The 18171-nt window shown below is 44.9% G+C and overlaps 2 protein-coding genes across 2 annotated transcripts in view; one reads left to right on the top strand and one right to left on the bottom strand.

Moving 5' to 3' along the window:
• CASP8 (caspase 8) overlaps positions 1-2576 on the top strand; it is a 33907-nt gene extending 31331 nt beyond the window's left edge. The window contains 1 exon segment of the mRNA XM_075608650.1: positions 1368-2576. Within this exon segment, the coding sequence (XP_075464765.1) occupies positions 1368-1503 (136 nt within the window). The 3' untranslated portion in view covers positions 1504-2576.
• Positions 174-18171, bottom strand: part of FLACC1 (flagellum associated containing coiled-coil domains 1) — a 57171-nt gene continuing 39173 nt past the window's right edge. Inside the window, exons 15-16 of the mRNA XM_075608651.1 lie at positions 7918-8027; positions 174-2799 (exon numbers count right to left, since the gene is read on the bottom strand). Coding sequence (XP_075464766.1) covers positions 2694-2799; positions 7918-8027 — 216 coding nt within the window. The 3' untranslated portion in view covers positions 174-2693. The remainder of the gene's footprint in view (positions 2800-7917; positions 8028-18171) is intronic.

Below are 18171 nucleotides of genomic sequence, written 5' to 3'. Positions count from 1 at the left end.
TCAATACTGAGACACCAGGCAATCAAAAAGAAAATAATACTGTACTGGTATGGTTAGTTAAATATTATCATTTACACAGCAGAATGCTGCACAGTCCACAACTCATTTGAGTGGTAAATAAGTGGTTGAATTGTGCTGATAATACAAAGTACAGAGCACCAGCACTTTTTTTTCCCAACCTAGATTAAAAAAATTTATTTTCATACTTATATTGTAATTCAACTTTTTTTAAATAAAATACATACATTTTTAAAAGCTTCTCCCCTTTTATTTATACAGTACAGCATAAATATTGCTCAAGTCTTTCTAGACTACAGTTCCACTATATGGGACATATGTTTAATAGGATAAATGTAGCGGATTTACATCATTTTTTTTAGGTAGTTGTACAAATGTAATTTTTGTAAAAAATATTTATTTATTAAATAGTTTTGAAATGTAACTGTTTTCATGCGAAACAAAAGCTTTGGAGGGTTATTACAATCTTTATGTAACATTTTGGTGATAAGACTGTTTGTCAGTCCTATAAACCACAGGTAAATTGTGGTCTCTGTTTTGTCTATTAAATATGAAGTCACCATGAGTCAAACAGATAACCATAAGAATTCAGCCAACCCAGAGAAAGAAAAACACTCATTTTTAAATCGGGATGCAAATCAGTTTTACTGCTACTTTCCTGGAGACTGGATCTTTAACAAAGTCAATTTGAGTGATAACAAAATTGTTTAAATAAATTAAAAAAATTTACCCACTATGTGGAACTGCCACTTTTAATCAATTAAATATGAAAGAGCATTTGATATCCTTCTTACTAACAACATGATCCCTTGTCATCAGTCTGAATATTTCCTTTCGAAGTTGTGCATTTTCCTATTTAATTAGTTGATACGAGTTTAAGTTTGATTTATGGTGAAAGGTTTTTTTGTCACTGTTGTACTCACCATAACTTATTTTGTGTCTGGTTGTAGCCACTACCAGCTTCACATTGCACAGCCAGTATATAACCAGCCTCACACTGATGAGACCTGAAAGGTCGAAGTAGCTGTCTGTGAGTAGGTTTACTGGCTGTACACGTCTCTGACCCAGGCTCTGCTGAAAAGCTGTGTAATGCGGCAGGTATAAGTTTATAGGGGTCCAAGTTAAAATGGAGAAGAAGCAAAAGGTGACACTGTGTACTCATGTGCATGTCATGTCCCAGAATCCCTGGCTGCAGTGGAAGCATTGTATGCTAAGAGATAACGGGGAAAGGCAAGGTTGCAGACCTGGCTGAGGCATGTGAATGTGCTCACAAGTGGTATTTTTATGTGTTGCAGTTTGAATTATCAATGATCTATCATTTCCATTTATTTTTTATTATTTGCCCCCAGGGGAGAAGACATCCACTCCATCCTGACTCGAGTGAACAAAGACGTGAGTTCAAAAAACGACAAAAGGATCCTAGGGAAGCAGATGCCACAGCCCTGTGCTACTCTCTGCAAAAAACTGGTCTTCCCTATTAACTGAGCTATTTCGGCTGTGAATAACTTCCCATGGGTTTGGGTTTTTGTTTAGAAATGTAGGACCTCTATTGGAAACCAGTCAAGAATGCATCTCCCCCAAGGTCCTTTATGAGGAGAATCGAGGCTTCTTTAACTAGTGAATTGGACAATGTACAGTATCTTGGTTACCCTTTGACTACCAGAGGGGCCTGCAACACATTGCTCTGGCAGGAAAAGAGTTAATGTAGTGGAGTGGTGTAACCAACGTTTTGGGGTATGATGCATAGGCCTGAAACCATTGGATAATATGATGATCACTGCAGTCGACTGATGTCCACCTGACATGCTGTTTGCTTATCTTAAAATTGGGGTGTTCTAGCTCAAACTCATAAACAAAGATGCTCACCTGAAGTTAGGGGTCATTTTACAGCATCATTCAACAAGTGACATGAGGTAGAAGTAAATGTTTTAAAATAAACTATTGATCTGTCTTATGCTCTCCTAACCTCTGAATTAGAGCTGAAGGTCAATGTAAGAAGAGTGGGTGATTTTTATTTTGGAAGATCACAAAGACTCACATTCCTATTCATTATGCTGTAAAGCTTCCTTTCCTTGTTGAGAAAGATTTTAGCTACATTCCTTCTATCATCTTCCTGAGCAAGGTGAAGACGGCTTCACATCATTTTCATTTAGCCCAGAATGTATATGGCTGTGAGGGATGCTGCTTGTACTCTTGTATGCTATCAGCTACCTGAATAAGAGAACTAGAAAGGTGAGTTGGATCATGATAGATCAGGTTTTCAGGATATCCCTGCTTCAGCACAGGTGGCTCAGTCAAAGCAGCGACTGATTGAGCCACCTGTGCTGAAGCAGGGATATCTTGAAAATGTGACGTGTTCGAGGGATCTTCAGGATCCCTGGCTTACACGTTTAACGAGTGCCAGCAATTTTCCAAAGAACTTCATAACTCACCTACACATTAGTACTAAACAACTTGCAATGGGGCCTGCAATGCAACCCACCTCAGCAGAGATGTTAAGAAAAATACACACGTTCTGAATTGTGTGATAACAGGTTGTGATATTTGCTAATGACATTTTTAAAAAAAATGGAACAACAAACGGTTTACTGCCAGCTCTACATCTCCCTTTGCCAAACAATGCCCATCTCGACTCATCATAAAATGTGTTTGAAAGGTTTGGATTACTCGTCCGCTTAAATTTTCCCATCTGGCCGGGACTCAGCAGTCCCTTTCCGAGTCCCAAAGCTTTCCTTGGTTCTTTCGCTGAAAAGCTGCTCACTCTTTGCAATGAATTTTCTCCTGTTGGACGTAGGGGGGGAAAAAAAAAAAAATTTGGTTACCAATCTGATCAACAAACAAAATGGACATGAACAGAGAAACCAGGCACTCCAGTGTATAAATGTGTGGTTTATTAATCAGTCAGTGTTTCCGCCAATAATTTTATCCAGATCAGAGTTAATAATCCATCATCTCTTGGATCCCCAAGCTATTTTTATACCCTGCAGTACCTGTGAGTGTACCTCAGTTGTACCCAGAACGTTCAGTGATTTTAAAAAGGCGAGCAGAGCACCAGTGGCAGCTATGTATGTACGTACATAAGTATGACCATTTATGTACATAGCGCTTCACAGCAGTAATACACGTGCCAATAGTATAACACTTCATGGGAATAAGCGCTTCAGACAGGATAGTAACAATAGGAAAGGGGTAGGGGGAGGGGTCCCTGCCCTGAAGAGTTTACAATCTAAGTGGTAATTAGGTAGAGCTTACAGAGACCGGAGGGTGTTATGGTAAATGCATCTGCAAGGGGTCAAGGTCAGTGCATCTGAGATTTATAGTATCAGAGAGCAGAGCTACCCGTATGTTCTGTGGGTAACCTGTTACTAATCGTGCATTCCTGGCTTCTTTGTACCAGAAATATAAAGAGAAGAATTTCTTTGTCGTTAGGGAAACGTGCAAAAAAAAAAAAACGCAAAGCCACAAAAACACAGAGAAGGAGAGCCTGTGGGGTTAACACATAAGGGAATTTTAATGACAGAAATACAAAACAAGAACGAAGTGGAAAAATAACCACACCATGAGGTGCTCAAATGGTCAATACTGAGAAGTACAAAGCAAATAAATATTGGTAATGCTATAACCCAGAAACCCAGAGCAGAGAGAGGGGAAAACAGCCCAAATACATATATAATATAGGATTCCCACTCCTAAAAAAAGAAAGGAATGAAGCTTATAGGGTTAATAAACAGCACTCTGATGTACCTTCTACCAAAAAGGAGTTCCACAATAATATTACATTAATTCAGCTTTTACACTTAGGCAGGACAACATCCTGTTTAGAAAAACCATAGTAACCCACTGTTAGTAGCAAGCAAAGTGGAGTTTAAAAGGGAGTTCAAAACGAGTGGACAACACCTACTGGTCCTGATTCCTGATTTTGATCTCGCTGGAAAGGAGGATATTATCTATCCCACACTGCACGTCTCAGAACTTTGCTATTGCTGTGATGCCGCCTTTACAATTTATATTTGCTATGGCCTCATTTCTTTTCAAATTATGCACTTCTTTTTACCTGCCTCATTATGTCCAACTCTATTCATATATCTCCCTCTCTCCTTCCTTCACCACTTCTCAATCCACATGAACTCCTTTTCCTACCTGCACTCTCTGTCACTACACAGCTATACCCCCTGCACCAAAATGCAACCCTACAAATCCTCACACATTTTCTTTCCATGCTTCTCCTTCTTGCTTCTGGGGATATCTTTCCCAATCCTGGTCCCTGCTTTATTTCTACATGCTCTCGTCCTCGCCTGCCAAATGCAACTTCTATTCCTTCTGGTGTAAACCCCTTCAACCTCATACCCATCCCCTGCCACCCTCCCTCCTCTCTCCCTTTCTCCTGTGCCCTTTTGAATGCTCGCTCCCTTTCTAACAAGTTCCTCTCTGTGCGTGACTTCTGTTTCTCTCACTCTCTGCTCCTATTTGCTATAACTGAGACCTGGCTCAATCAGTCTGACTCTGCTCTGGACGCTGCCCTCTCTTATGGTGGCCTTTCTTTCTCCCACACTCCGTGCCCTGATGGCAGGAGTAGAGGCGTGGGGCTCCTCTACTCTCTGCCGTTACCGAACCCTTCCTATTCATCCCTCTCTTGCTTTTCCCTCCTTTGAGGCTCACACTGTCCAGATCTTCTCTCTTCTCCCTGTCCACGTGGCGGTCATCTATTGCCCACCTACCTCTACTCATCCCCCTTCTGCCTTTCTCACTTTGAATTCTGACTCTTTCTCTCCTCAGATTCTCCTGTTCTTCTCCTTGGGGACTTCAACTGCCCCATTGATGACCCCTCTCTCCTTTGGGCTTCCCACTTTCTCTAACCTCTTCTTTTGGCTTTCAACAGTGGACTGCAGCCAGCACCCACAAGCCCACTACCTAGACCTGGTTTTCAATAAACTTCTCACTCTGATTTCTCCATTTCCCCCTTTCCTCTCTCTGACCATCACCTCATCTCATTTTCTCTCTCTCTCGCTTCTCCATCTACCCTTCGTTTCTGCAGAAACCTGCGCTCTATTAACCTACCAGATTTTGATTCCACTTTACGCTGCTCCCTCTCCTAGTTCTGCTCCAGACTCTGACAACCTGGCCAGGAACTACAACTCTGCCTTATCCTTCTCTCTTGATCTATATGCCCCGCTTTCTCTCTACCGTCCTCGCCCTTCTAACCCCAGACCCTGGCTAAATTCCCAGACGCGCATGCTATGTTCCTCTGAATGCCTCTGGAGGAAATCTCACACTCGTAAACTTACTTCACTACAAATTTATGCTCTCCTGTTTCAACTCTGCCCTCTGCCAGGCTAAACAAACATACTTTTCTTTCCTAATCAACACGCACAAGTCTAACCCACGCAGACTCTTCTCTGTCTTTGACTCCCTACTCAGACCACCCTCTGCGGTCTGTTCTTCTTCCTCCATCTCACCTCAGAACTTTGCCGCCTATTTCAAGGAAAAGGTGGAATCCATATGTCAGGCCATCCCCTTTGTATCCACCCATCCTACACCGCTTTCTAACACTCCTCTTGCCTTTACTCCTTTTCCGCTGTGTGACGATCGAGAGGATTTGGCCCGGGATTAAAGGGGTTACACCCCAATTGGCCACCCTCTACCCTCACCTGGGAAGCAAGGGGTTAACTGGACTGAGGTCCAGTAATGGGTTTTTACCTCGTTTCAATATCCAAATGCTTATTCCCCTGTAAAAAAAATGTATTGTTTCTGGGCCAGTGTCTGCACCACACACACTGGGGCTTAAGGGGTTAATAAGCTACAGTTTAAGAAAATACAACTGTGGGGTGTCTTTTCAGAAAATCTGGACTTCAAAAGGCTTGATTGAAGTTGGGTGTGAAAAGCAGAAGGGGTTTTTGGTGCACAGTATGTTAATACCTAATTTGCAGGCCAAGGGAATATTGCTAGAGACAGCTAGACCCAGGCTGGGACATTGGGTGTGACATTTAGCACTAGGTGACAAATGTCCACCACCCAAGGGTCCCTGCTTCAAAGGATTTTTTTATGGGTGCCAGGGGTGCGGCTACCCAAGGAGAAAATCAGAATGGGTGACCTTAGTAAATATAAGAATCTTATGAGATGTCCTCGGCAGAACATGCTAAACATTACATATGTGTATTTGTGGGGCCGAGCCCCAACTAATGATTCTAAACACTTGATATCTAACAGATACTAAGAACCAGATATTAATATCTCTCTTAATTTTAATATTACACGGTAATATGTAGTCTCATTGGGAGCGTCATGCGTGACGGAATGCATTAATATGTCTCACGTGCCAGTAAGTACTACTGAACTGAAGTTATGAAGTTATCTAGATAGGGAAAAGCAGTTTTTAAACGTCGTGGGGTGGGAGCAGTTTTACTCTGAGGAAAACTGTCAACGTCACCGCTGATTTATGAGAGGGGCTGGGTTTAGGTTGTGTTCAAAGGGAAATAACTGTATAAGAACCAGGCTCAGCCTAGGGCTATTGTCTTCATGATCTTCATGTATTGCTGTGATGTCTTCATCTGCAACTGAATTATGGAAGAAATGGCCCATCCTGTATCCTGATGGCTTTCTTGTCCTAATCTTTAAGTAAGTGTCTATATTTTGCCTGTTATTTGTATATTTTGTGTGTTCACCTTTATCAAGGAATAAATTATATTTTATAATATCTAAGTCTCGTCCCAGTTCAACCCAGTTATATATATATATATATATATATATATATATATATATATATATATATATATATATATATATATAAAAACAACATTACCATTCTCTCGTCCAGTAAAGAAAGACTGCACTCGGTTCAGTAATCATGAAAAACTGTATTGGGCATCTGAATAAAAAAGATAAGTCACCCAATCCGACGTTTCGGTCCTGGAATAGGACCTTTCTCAAGGGGGTGCTATTCCAGGACCGAAACGTCGGATTGGGTGACTTATCTTTTTTATTCAGATGCCCAATACAGTTTTTCATGATTACTGAACCGAGTGCAGTCTTTCTTTACCGGACGAGAGAATGGTAATGTTGTTTTTCTATTATTTGAGACTAGCACCTGTCTATATGAACCAGTACATTGAGTGCAAGCTGTGATGTTTGTTTTTATATATATATATATATATATATATATATATATATATATTTTGGTGTGTATTATTAATAGCCTGTCACAAAGCTCCCGTCACACGCTGTCTCAGAGAAGGATGTGCCACTGCTGATCTCTTCTCCCTCTATGATTTGCCCTTTTGACCCCATTCCCTCCCTTCTTCTAAAACCTCTTGCTCCTACTATAATCCCTACTTTCACACACATTTTTAACTCCTCCCTCTACTCTGGCACCTTTCCCTCCTCCTTCAAACATGCAACAGTTATAACATTACTCAAAAACAGCAAGCTTGACCCTACCTGTCTTTCTAACAAATATACCCGTCTCCGTTCTGCCTTTTGCCTCTAAACTCCTTGAACATCTTGTATACTTTTGTTTTCTCAATTTTCTCAACACCTATTCTCTCATAGACCCTCTACAATCTGGCTTCCGCACTGCTCACTTGACTGAAACAGTCCCACTAAAATAACTAATGACCTCCATGCTGCCAAAGACAGAGGTCATTACACTGCTCATATTACTCGACCTCTCTGCAGCATTTGATACCGTGGACCACTCTCTTCTCCTTCACATTCTCCATACTCTTGTATTCATAACAAAGCTAAAGGATAAGGGTCAATAAAAAACACTTGATTTGCAAATGTCCCCATTCAGAGACCCCTAAGAAATGCAATTGACCGACTGAGGGATTGCACCTTTAAATTCTGCAGGACTGGCCTATCTTGCAGTTAATCTGTTGGATGAACTCTCGGGTCTTCTCCTACCTTAAATCTGCATTTTCCATCATCGAGGATTGAATTGTGTGTCTGTATTTCGCCTCTACTTTGCTGACCCGCAGTTCAAAACTTTTCTCCAACTCACTGATTTGGCTTTTCTAAGAGTAAACGGCAAAAAAAAAAAGTGTTTTTTTAAGTACTTATTCATGAATATAACCTGATATTGTAGAGTGATTAGCCTAAAGATGTGGCAAGATCCCCAAACCGAAAAACATGTGCGTAAATAATCAAAAAACGCAAGAAACATACATTTCAGCTTACATTCTCCCCTCCGCAACCTTTAAAAACAAGTTTTGTTTTCTCTACAGGTTATTTTATTTTATTCCTCCAGAAGAAAATATGCTGCTGTTTCCTTATAGACATAATAGGATTGTAAATAAGGAGAAAAGAGGAGTGCAAATTGGTATAAGTGAATACAATAAAGTATTATCAAGACAAAATAACGGTGTTCGCACAGGGCAACAGCAGTCTCGGTCCCACACACAACGCGTTTCACTAGAGTACCTTCATCGGGAGTGTTATATTAAATCTCTGTTCATTCTGTCTGCATCATTGTCTGCTTGTCTCTCCTCTGCTGTGGATTCGTGATGGAGCTGGATTCACAGATGAACACCTGATGGGTATTCCCCAGCATTCAGCCAATTCCCGTGTTTGCCATTTAGTATCTTTTTGCATTTTTTTTTTATAACTCATTTTTATTTGGTTTTACAATGCACACATTACATCACCACCCATTAGCGTGTATTAATGGGTAACCAAATGCGTCAAAACGAACTTAACTGATATACAAGACGACAGACAAACTAGACAAACGACATCTACAGACAAAATGGGACAATACAGGACTTACCAGACTGGGACGGGACACATGTGGGGTACCTGTGCGATCAGGCAGGGGAAAGGGAGACACCGAAGATTGCTTCCGCGGGGGAAGGAGCTGCACCTTGGTATGCGAACTAACTTGCTCTCTACAGCCGGTAGAAGCGCCCTACTCTATCCGTTACTATGTCATCTTCTGGTCTGCTTTGCTGAAGGAGAACGCATCTGATTTTATTAGTGCAAGATTGTGTCGGCGTCTATCCCCGGGATGTCTATTTGGGCTAACCATGGGGCCCACACTTTCAGGAATTTTGAGCCAGAGTCGTTGACCCAACTAGTCAACTGTTCCATCTGGCAGACATGCCAAATTCTGTTCCTGATTTTAGGTAAGGCTGGTAATTCCGGTTGTTTCCACAATGCTGCGATCTCGCACCTTGTGCCGGTTGCGAAATGCGCAACCAATTTGTGTGTCGCTTTGGACACGCCCCGGATCCGTCTGCCCACTAGGAACAGCCACGGGTCCAGGGGGATCTCTAAGTTGAGTATCCGCTGTAACCACTCTCTAATGGTTTCCCAAATCAGGACCACGTTCGGGCAGGACCACAGCATATGTTTTAAGTCAGTGATTTCCCCGCACTGTTTTGGGCAGAGCGGGGAATATCCCCTGACAAATTTAGCGACTTTTACTGGGGTATGATACCACTGCATTAGGACTTTATATGCATTCTCCTTCAGAGTAACGCATATTGAGCTTTTAGCTGATGTTTGTAGGATTTGATCCCAGTCCTCGTCCTCTAGCGTCTCCCCTAAATCTGTCTCCCATTGTCTCGTGTATTTCAGTCGGGGGGCATCCGCTGTCTCTGGACAGATCACCTCCTTGTACATCCTAGACGTTAGTCCCCTCGTGTCCGTTTCTCTAGAACACAGCTGTTATTGGTACGCGCTGGTCGAATTGGAAATTTGTTATAAAATGCCCTGACCTGCAGGAATCTAAAAAATTCTGTGTTTGGCAGTCTTTTCTCTGCTTTAATCATTTCAAACGTCTTGACAAATTTCCTTCCTTCCAGGTCTTTCAATCTTTTATACCCCGCCTGCGTCTATTTTAGAAATCTGTTACCTAACAGCCCTGGAGCAAAATCCGGATTCCCCACCAGGGGGGTCATCAACGATTGTTTAGTTGTCAGATTAGATTTAAACTTAGTAGACTCCCAGACCGTCAGTGCGTTCGCAATTGCACAGAGCGGCATCTTTATTGATTTCTTGCATTTTTTTGGGAGCCAGATTAGATCGTGTAATTGCACTGGGGCACAGCACTCTTTTTCTAGGGCTACCCATCGTCATTTGGCTGGGTTCGAGTGCAATTGGACAATTTGGCATAATTGTGCCGCCTTATAGTATGCCATCAAGCAAGGTACCGATAACCCCCCTTTCATCACTGGCCTTGTCAATATGCCTTTTGCAATTCGTGAGCTTTTTTTGTTCCAAATAAATTGAATGATATGAGCCTGCAGTGTGAGGATCTCAGCCTGAATGAGCGGTATTGGGAGGGCTTGAAACAGGTATAGCATTCTAGGAAGTACCGTATATTCCGGCGTATAAGACGACTTTTTAACCCTGGAAAATCTTCTCAAAAGTCGGGGGTCGTCTTATACGCCGGCAAAGTGCAGAGCAGAGCAGTGGCAGGCAGAAGATCCGTGCTGCTGTTTCCCTGTGCTTGCAGAGGGGGCGGGGCGTCCCTCTGCACACAGACACAAGCCCTCCTCTTCCTGGCTTTACTCCTCCAGTGCTCAGAAGAGCAAGCAGTATAGGGGTGTGTGTGTGTGTGTGTGTGTGTGTGTGTGTGTGTGTGTGTGGTGTGTGTGTGTGTGTGGTGTGTGGTGTGTGTGTGTGTGTGTATAATGATGTTTGTGTGTGTGTGTGTGTATAATGATGTGTGTGTGTGTGTGTGTGTGTGTATAAGGATGTGTGTGTGTGTGTGTGTGTGTGTGTGTGTGTGTGTGTGTGTATAAGGATGTGTGTGTGTGTGTGTGTGTGTGTGTGTGTGTATAAGGATGTGTGTGTGTGTGTGTGTATAAGGATGTGTGTGTGTGTGTGTGTGTGTGTGTGTATAATGATGTGTGTGTGTGTGTGTGTGTGTATAATGATGTGTGTGTGTGTGTGTGTGTGTGTGTGTGTGTGTATAATGATGTGTGTGTGTGTGTGTATAATGATGTGTGTGTGTGTATAATGATGTGTGTGTGTGTGTGTGTGTGTGTGTAATGATGTGTGTGTGTGTATAATGATGTGTGTGTGTGTGTATAATGATGTGTGTGTATGTATAATGATGTGTGTGTGTGTGTATAATGATGTGTGTGTGTGTGTGTGTATAATGGTGTGTGTGTTTATAATGATGTGTGTATATATATATATATATATATATATATATATATATATATATATATATATATATATATATATATATGTAAGGATGTGTATACATATATATGAGGGTTCCGCGCTGTCACTAATAAAGGAAGCGCCATACTGTTCTTTTGCTAGTAAGGTCAGTGTGTGATTTGTCAGGCTGCGCATGCGCGAGGGAAGCGCGCGAAAGGCAACCAATCTGGAGGGACTTTGGGGATTGCACTCTGAACTCTGAACTGGGGGAGAGTCAGCTGAGGCTGAGGACCAATAGGGTGCGAGACTCTGGATGGAGAGACAGGATGCGTGTGGGCGGTGGGAGACACGAGTGAGAGGTGAAGGAGGAAGGTGGCGGAACCTCGTGTGCGCGAGCGGAGGGTCAGTGACCCTTCCGCTTAGGTGAGAGACATTCCCCAGCCCCGAGGAGCATTACCCCTGTCATTGTAGGGTGCAGCTTTTGTAGGGACGGCCGTAGCAGTTAGGGACGTATTCCTTTAGTGCGGGTTCAGCTGCGGAGTTGCGGACGCCATCTTGGTCTGGAGAACAGACCGCGCAGCATAGCGGAGTGTCGGCGCAAGGCTGGAGCAACACTAGGAACCCTGTGTGAAGTGGTGTGGTCACCGCAGAGACCGGAAGGTATCGTTAGTCAACAAGTGCACCTACACCGGTCATCAGGCGCTGATCCCGCCTCCCACTAACTAATTGGGGGCACTAGTGTGCCATCACACTATTCCATACAGCTAATAGTTGCAGGACATACTCCTTGGGAGAGTGGCAGAGCCACATGTGTACAGAACATTATTCCTAGCAAGGTGTGGCCGAGCCACTGTGTGTGTGTTACGTTATGTTATGTAGAGTACAAGGATCTTATACATGTCATGTATGCTTTGCAAGCTTCCGTTAGTTAATCTCAATAGTAAAAGGTTGCCTGTTGCACAATACCGTTGTTATGTTTCTTGCTCAGGGTAGATTCTCTAATACGGGGATCCTGGGTAAGTGGAGGCGCTGCACCATGATAAGTAAGGGCATGACCCCAGGCTCCCCAACAGCGGAGGCTCAGAGCTCCTGAACCCACAGGTATACACAACACCCGTAGTTCCTTTAAAGCAGGGATTCACAAAAAGGGCTACATATATATATATATATATATATATATATATATATATATATATGTATAGTGGTGTGTGTGTGTATGTATGTATAGAGATATAAATGTGTGTGTGTGTGTGTGTGTGTGTGTGTGTGTGTATATATATATATATATATATATATATATATATATATATATATATATATATACACAGTGTTCGACAAATCTATACATTTGCTCGCCCCGGGCGAGTGGATTTAACCCCCGGGCGAGTAAATATTGGCCCAAGCAGCACACGTTTGGTACTAGGTGGCGAGTAGATTTTTTTGTGTGGCAAGTAGATTTTTTGGTGATTTGTCAACCACTATATATATATATATATGTATATATATATCTTAATATATAAAATCCAAAGGTTGGTACTAGCTGCGGTGACTCTGATTGGTCCTCAGCCTGTGGCCAATCAGATTGGTGGGTGTGACGTCACCCAACTGCCACTCTCTTCCCCTCGGCTCGCGCCACACGCGCCACACACACACACCACACACACAGCACACACACACACCACACACACCACACACACACCACACACACACACACACCACACACACGGCGCTCATCTCTCCCCTCCCTCCGCTCATCTCTCCCCTCCCTCCGCTCCGCTGATCTACATCCCCGGCGGGGGAACAGGCAGCGGCCAGGCAGGCTGCAGCTGCCTCGCGTCATCTCTCCCCTCCTTCCGCTCATCTCTCCCCTCCTTCCGCTCATCTCTCCCCTCCTTCCGCTCATCTCTCCCCTCCTTCCGCTCACCTCTCCCCTCCCTCCGCTCACCCCTACCCTCCCTCCGCTCACCTCTACCCTCCCTCCGCTCACCTCTCCCTCCGCTCCGCTGATCTCCATCCCCGGCGGGGGAACAGGCAGCGGCCAGGCAGGCTGCAGCTGCCTCGCGTCATCTCTCCCCTCCCTCCGCTCACCTCTCCCCTCCCTCCGCTCTGCTGATCTCCATCCCCGGCGGGGGAACAGGCAGCGGCCAGGCAGGCTGCAGCTGCCTCGCGGCGTCTAAGATGGCGGCGGCCGGAAGGACCCCCTTCCCGCCGCGCGGCGCCGAGTGAGAAGATGGCGGCGGCCGGAAGTAGAGGTAGGTGTCGCGTGTGTGTCGCTCTAGGTGACGTGTGTGTGTGTGACACTGTGTGTGTGTGACACTGTGTGTGTGTGTGTGTGTGTCGCCCCCCCCTGCCTTTCACACCCCCCCTGCCTTTCATACCCCCCCCTGCCTTTCACGCCCGCCCTGCCTTTCAGGCCCCCCCCTGCCTTTCACGCCCCCCCCTGCCTGCCTTTCACGCCCCCCCCTCCTGCCTTTCATGCCCCCCCCCCCCTCCTGCTTTTCACGCCCCCCCCCCTCCTGCTTTTCACGCCCCCCCCTCCTGCCTTTCACGCCCCCCCTCTCCTGCCTTTCACGCCCCCCCTCTCCTGCCTTTCACGCCCCCCCTCTCCTGCCTTTCACGCCCCCCCTCTCCTGCCTTTCACGCCCCCCCTCCTGCCTTTCACGCCCCCCCCTCCTGCCTTTCACGCCCCCCCTCCTGCCTTTCACGCCCCCCCACTCCTGCCTTTCACGCCCCCACTCCTGCCTTTCACGCCCCCCCTCCTGCCTTTCACGCCCCCCCCTCCTGCCTTTCACGCCCCGCCCCTCCTGCCTTTCACGCCCCCCCTCCTGCCTTTCACGCCCCCCCCTCCTGCCTTTCACGCCCCCCCCTCCTGCCTTTCACGCCCCCCCCCTCCTGCCTTTCACGCCCCCCCCTCCTGCCTTTCATGCCTCCCCCTCCTGCCTTTCACGCCTCCTACCTTTCACGCCCCCCCCTCCTGCCTTTCACGCCCCCTACCTTTCACGCCCCCCCCTCCTACCTTTCACACCCCCCCCTCCCTGCCTCCGGGCAACGCCGGGTATATCAGCTAGTATATATATATATATATATATATATATATATATGTATGTATGTATGTATGTATGTATGTATGTATGTATGTATGTATGTATGTATGTATGTATGTATGTTATATGTATGTTATATGTATGTAGCAAGAAGAAGAGTGTAGATGTGTAGCACTGCCGCAATCTCCAGCTCCCAGTGAAACCGGAAAAAATGATGAGGTAAGCTTTCAATTGAACAACAGGTCAGGTTTTATTGCAGGGTGGTGCAGCAAGGGGACAACGGAACAACACTAACGCACCTACGCGTTTCGTGCACTAAGCATAAAGATAAAGTGCTTAGTGCACGAAACGCGTAGGTGCGTTAGTGTTGTTCCGTTGTCCCCTTGCTGCACCACCCTGCAATAAAACCTGACCTGTTGTTCAATTGAAAGCTTACCTCATCATTTTTTCCGGTTTCACTGGGAGCTGGAGATTGCGGCAGTGCTACACATCTACACTCTTCTTCTTGCTGCATACTTACCTGGATGAACAGCACGCCCTGGATATCGAGGAGTCCTGCTAGCACCAAGGTAAAGGGCCATGGTGCCCCCACATATATGTATATGGTTACCGGTGCCTGTTATTACGTCCTATTTGGTTACTAGGAGGGGCCGTTATGGGGTTTCTTTTTGTGATGGTCAAGTGGACCTCACTAGACTCCTAGCCCTTACCTGACAAATTACCACATCATTTATGGACTTTCTCATGTTATCCAGTATTATCTACATATGTCATGGAGGAACTCTGACCGATTTTGACGCATCACAAACACACTTTTATGTATGTATGTTATATATATATATATATATATATATATATATATATATATATATATATATATATGTATAGTGGTGTGTGTGTATATATGTGTGTGTGTATATATATATATATATATATATATATATATATATATATATATATATATATATATATATATATCTATGGAAAAAAGAACAAAAAAGAAACAGGCGCACACCTAGTGCATTACCACAATAAAAATGTATTGGATGAACATAAAATCTAACAAATGGCCACTCACAAGGATACAGCAAATAAAAGCATGTATGAGATAGGCTCTCATGTGCCTTGCAGCTCAATCACCAGCGTCCGTCCGCAATCAGTGGCGTCGTCACGTGGATCAGCCTCGCGAACCGGAACCGGAAGAGGGGTCTTTCACCAGTAATATCAAGCACATTCATAACATCAGTTATGTTGTTTCAATCTATAGTCTGCATGTTACTCTTTGGACATCGATGGGGTCCTCAGAATATTTAGAAATTGATTTTACTTGTTCTAACTATACATATATATGTAATTGATTCAATTGATTGCTTTAATTCATTTATCCACGAAGCCAAACGCCCCAAGCGTCTCTCTGAGGTAGGGCCAGTCGATCTTGTCAAAGGCCTTTTCCACGTCCAGACTTAATACCATTGACATTATATTTTTTCTTTTGGCCAGATTGACCAAATCGATAATCTGTCTGGTATTGTCTGCCGCTTGCCTACCCCCTATAAAACCTACTTGATCCGGGTGTATCAGCCAGGGAAGGACAATGCCCACCCTGTTAGCTAGAAGTTTAGAGAATATTTTGATATCAGAATTGATCAGGGATATAGGCCGGTAGCTCTTATAGTCTGCTGGGTCCTTTCCGGGTTTGTGAATCAGTGAGATGGACACCTGGAGCATCTGCGCTGGGAAGGGCGCCCCTGCCAGTATCCCATTAAATAGTTTCAGCAAGTGAGGAGCCAGTATTTTATTATATTTCTTATAATATAAATTTGAAAAGCCGTCTGGCCCAGGGGCCTTGGCTGGCTTTAGGGACTTCATTACCTCTGATAGTTCCTCTGGAGTGAAATCCCCCTGCAGCGCCTCTCTTTCCTCCCTGCCCAGCGTCGGTAGCTGCGCCTCAGCTAAGAATTTTTCTAATGTATCTGCGGTATTTTGCGTGTGGCTGACCTTGTCCCCGTCGTAGAGTGTCGCGTAATAGTTTTTAAACACTTCTACAATCTGTCTAGGATCGGAGGTAAGGTCCCCCCTCTGAGATTTGATGGATGCTATACGAAAATGTGGAAGCTTGTTTCGGAGCTTATTGGCTAGTAGGGTATCTGGGTTGTTGGCTTGTTCATAGAATCTGCGCTTGGACCATGCTAACTCTTTTTCGGCATGGGAGGACAGAACTAAATTAAGCTTAGTTTTAGTATCTGATAGCTCCTTCCAGATGTCTTGATTTTTATTGGTTTTATGCTGTGCAGCGAGTTGTGCCAATTTCTCCCGCAGCTCTATTATCTTTTTCTCTTTCTCTCTTTTACGTCTAGCGGCTATATTCATTAGTATTCCCCTAATGGTGGCCTTATGGGCCTCCCATAGCGTGGGCTGTGAGGATACATTTCCTTCGTTTTCTTGAAAGTATTCCTTAATCCGGTCCCCGATTTCAGCTTCCGTTGCGGGGGCTTTTAATAGGAGCTCGTTGAGCTTCCAGTTTGCTCCAGATCTGTCTAGTGTATCTAGTGTGCACCTCAGCTCTACCGGTGCGTGGTCTGACCACGAGATATCGTGGATCTCCGTATGGCCGACCACCGGGACCACTCTGTTGGATACTAGGAGGTAATCTATCCTACTGTATCTGTTGTGGGGGTGGGAAAAGAAAGTATATTCACGGGCGCTTGGGTGTTGTTCCCTCCAAATGTCTACTAGCTGACAGTCTTGTATGCCCTTGTGTATTGTTAGTACGTCCATTTTGTGGGTAGAGTTAATTCCTGTACATCTGTCCAAGTCTGGGTCTAACGCGCGATTGAGATCTCCTGCTAAAAAAATATTGCCTTTCTCTACTTTATGCAGCTTGTTAAAGAAGCGATTAAAGAATGCTGAGTTTTGCTGAGTTTTGTTCGCAAGGGGCGTAGATTGAGGCTAATGTTAGGTTTTGGCCCTGGATTTCACCTATTACTATAATAACTCTACCGTCCTTGTCTGTGTGGATTTTTTCTATGGAGAGCACTAACCGATTGTGCACCACTATAGCTACCCCTCTTTATTTAACGTTAGCAGAGGCCAAATAAAAAGATCTATATTTTTTATCTAGATATTTGGGGTGATTGGTGTTTGAAAAGTGTGTTTCCTGCAGGAAGATGATATCTGCTTTCTTCGATTATAATCCCTAAATGCTATTCTACGCTTGACTGGACTGTTAAAACCTTTAACATTGTGTGACATCAAGACTAGCTCTCTACTCATCTTTACTGGTATTGGTGCTTGCTCCGAAATCAGGTATGGACCAGAGCTGTGTGCTGTTCGCTGCTGTGACCGGTACTTCTGCTGTTATCCTTCTGCGTCTCCTCCGGATCCGATACATCTGGGTGCTGGAAGGGGGATAGGAAGACACAAGAGGGGGGGGGGGGCAGGGAAACATCGAGACAAACACAAACAACACATACACTATGGTCTCAGGGCCCTGGCATAAGTACCCTAGTCCTGAGTCCAACGCCCTTGGGTGCACAGTGGAAGCGGTCAAACTCTTCCTCTTCCTTCGCCTTGCTCCCCCTCCCACCTTAATTCCCACCCAAGGGACTTTGCCGGTAACCTGGAACGAGTTCCTCTCATGTCCACGCGATCGGCCCCTGCGGATTCCGGTGCAGGCCCTAATCCCTGCTGTCCGGCCCCGCTCCTTTAGTTGCTATAAACAAACACTCTCCTATGCTGGGTTCCCCTCACCCTAAATGCCTTCTAAACTGCTACCGGACCTAGCACCCCTTCTCTGTGACTGCTATTCCCCTGACGTACTTCACTGTGTGGAGCCTGCTACCCCTGCGTGGTGCATGGCCAGACGTGCCGCAGAATCCTATGTGTCGAGTGGCATTTGTGAACGGGGTTACCGTGTGTATTGCTGTTATGTTCATGGGTCTTTGACTATACCTAAGTAATCTATAGCTTGGTTGCATGTGCCCCTCTGCCTGACCCCGCCCCA

The sequence above is a fragment of the Ascaphus truei genome, chromosome 7, assembly GCF_040206685.1.
Source record: "Ascaphus truei isolate aAscTru1 chromosome 7, aAscTru1.hap1, whole genome shotgun sequence".
In the NCBI taxonomy this organism is placed as follows: domain Eukaryota; kingdom Metazoa; phylum Chordata; class Amphibia; order Anura; family Ascaphidae; genus Ascaphus; species Ascaphus truei.
The sequence above is the reverse complement of the archived record's forward strand: the minus strand, read 5'-3'. Positions and strand labels throughout refer to the sequence as shown.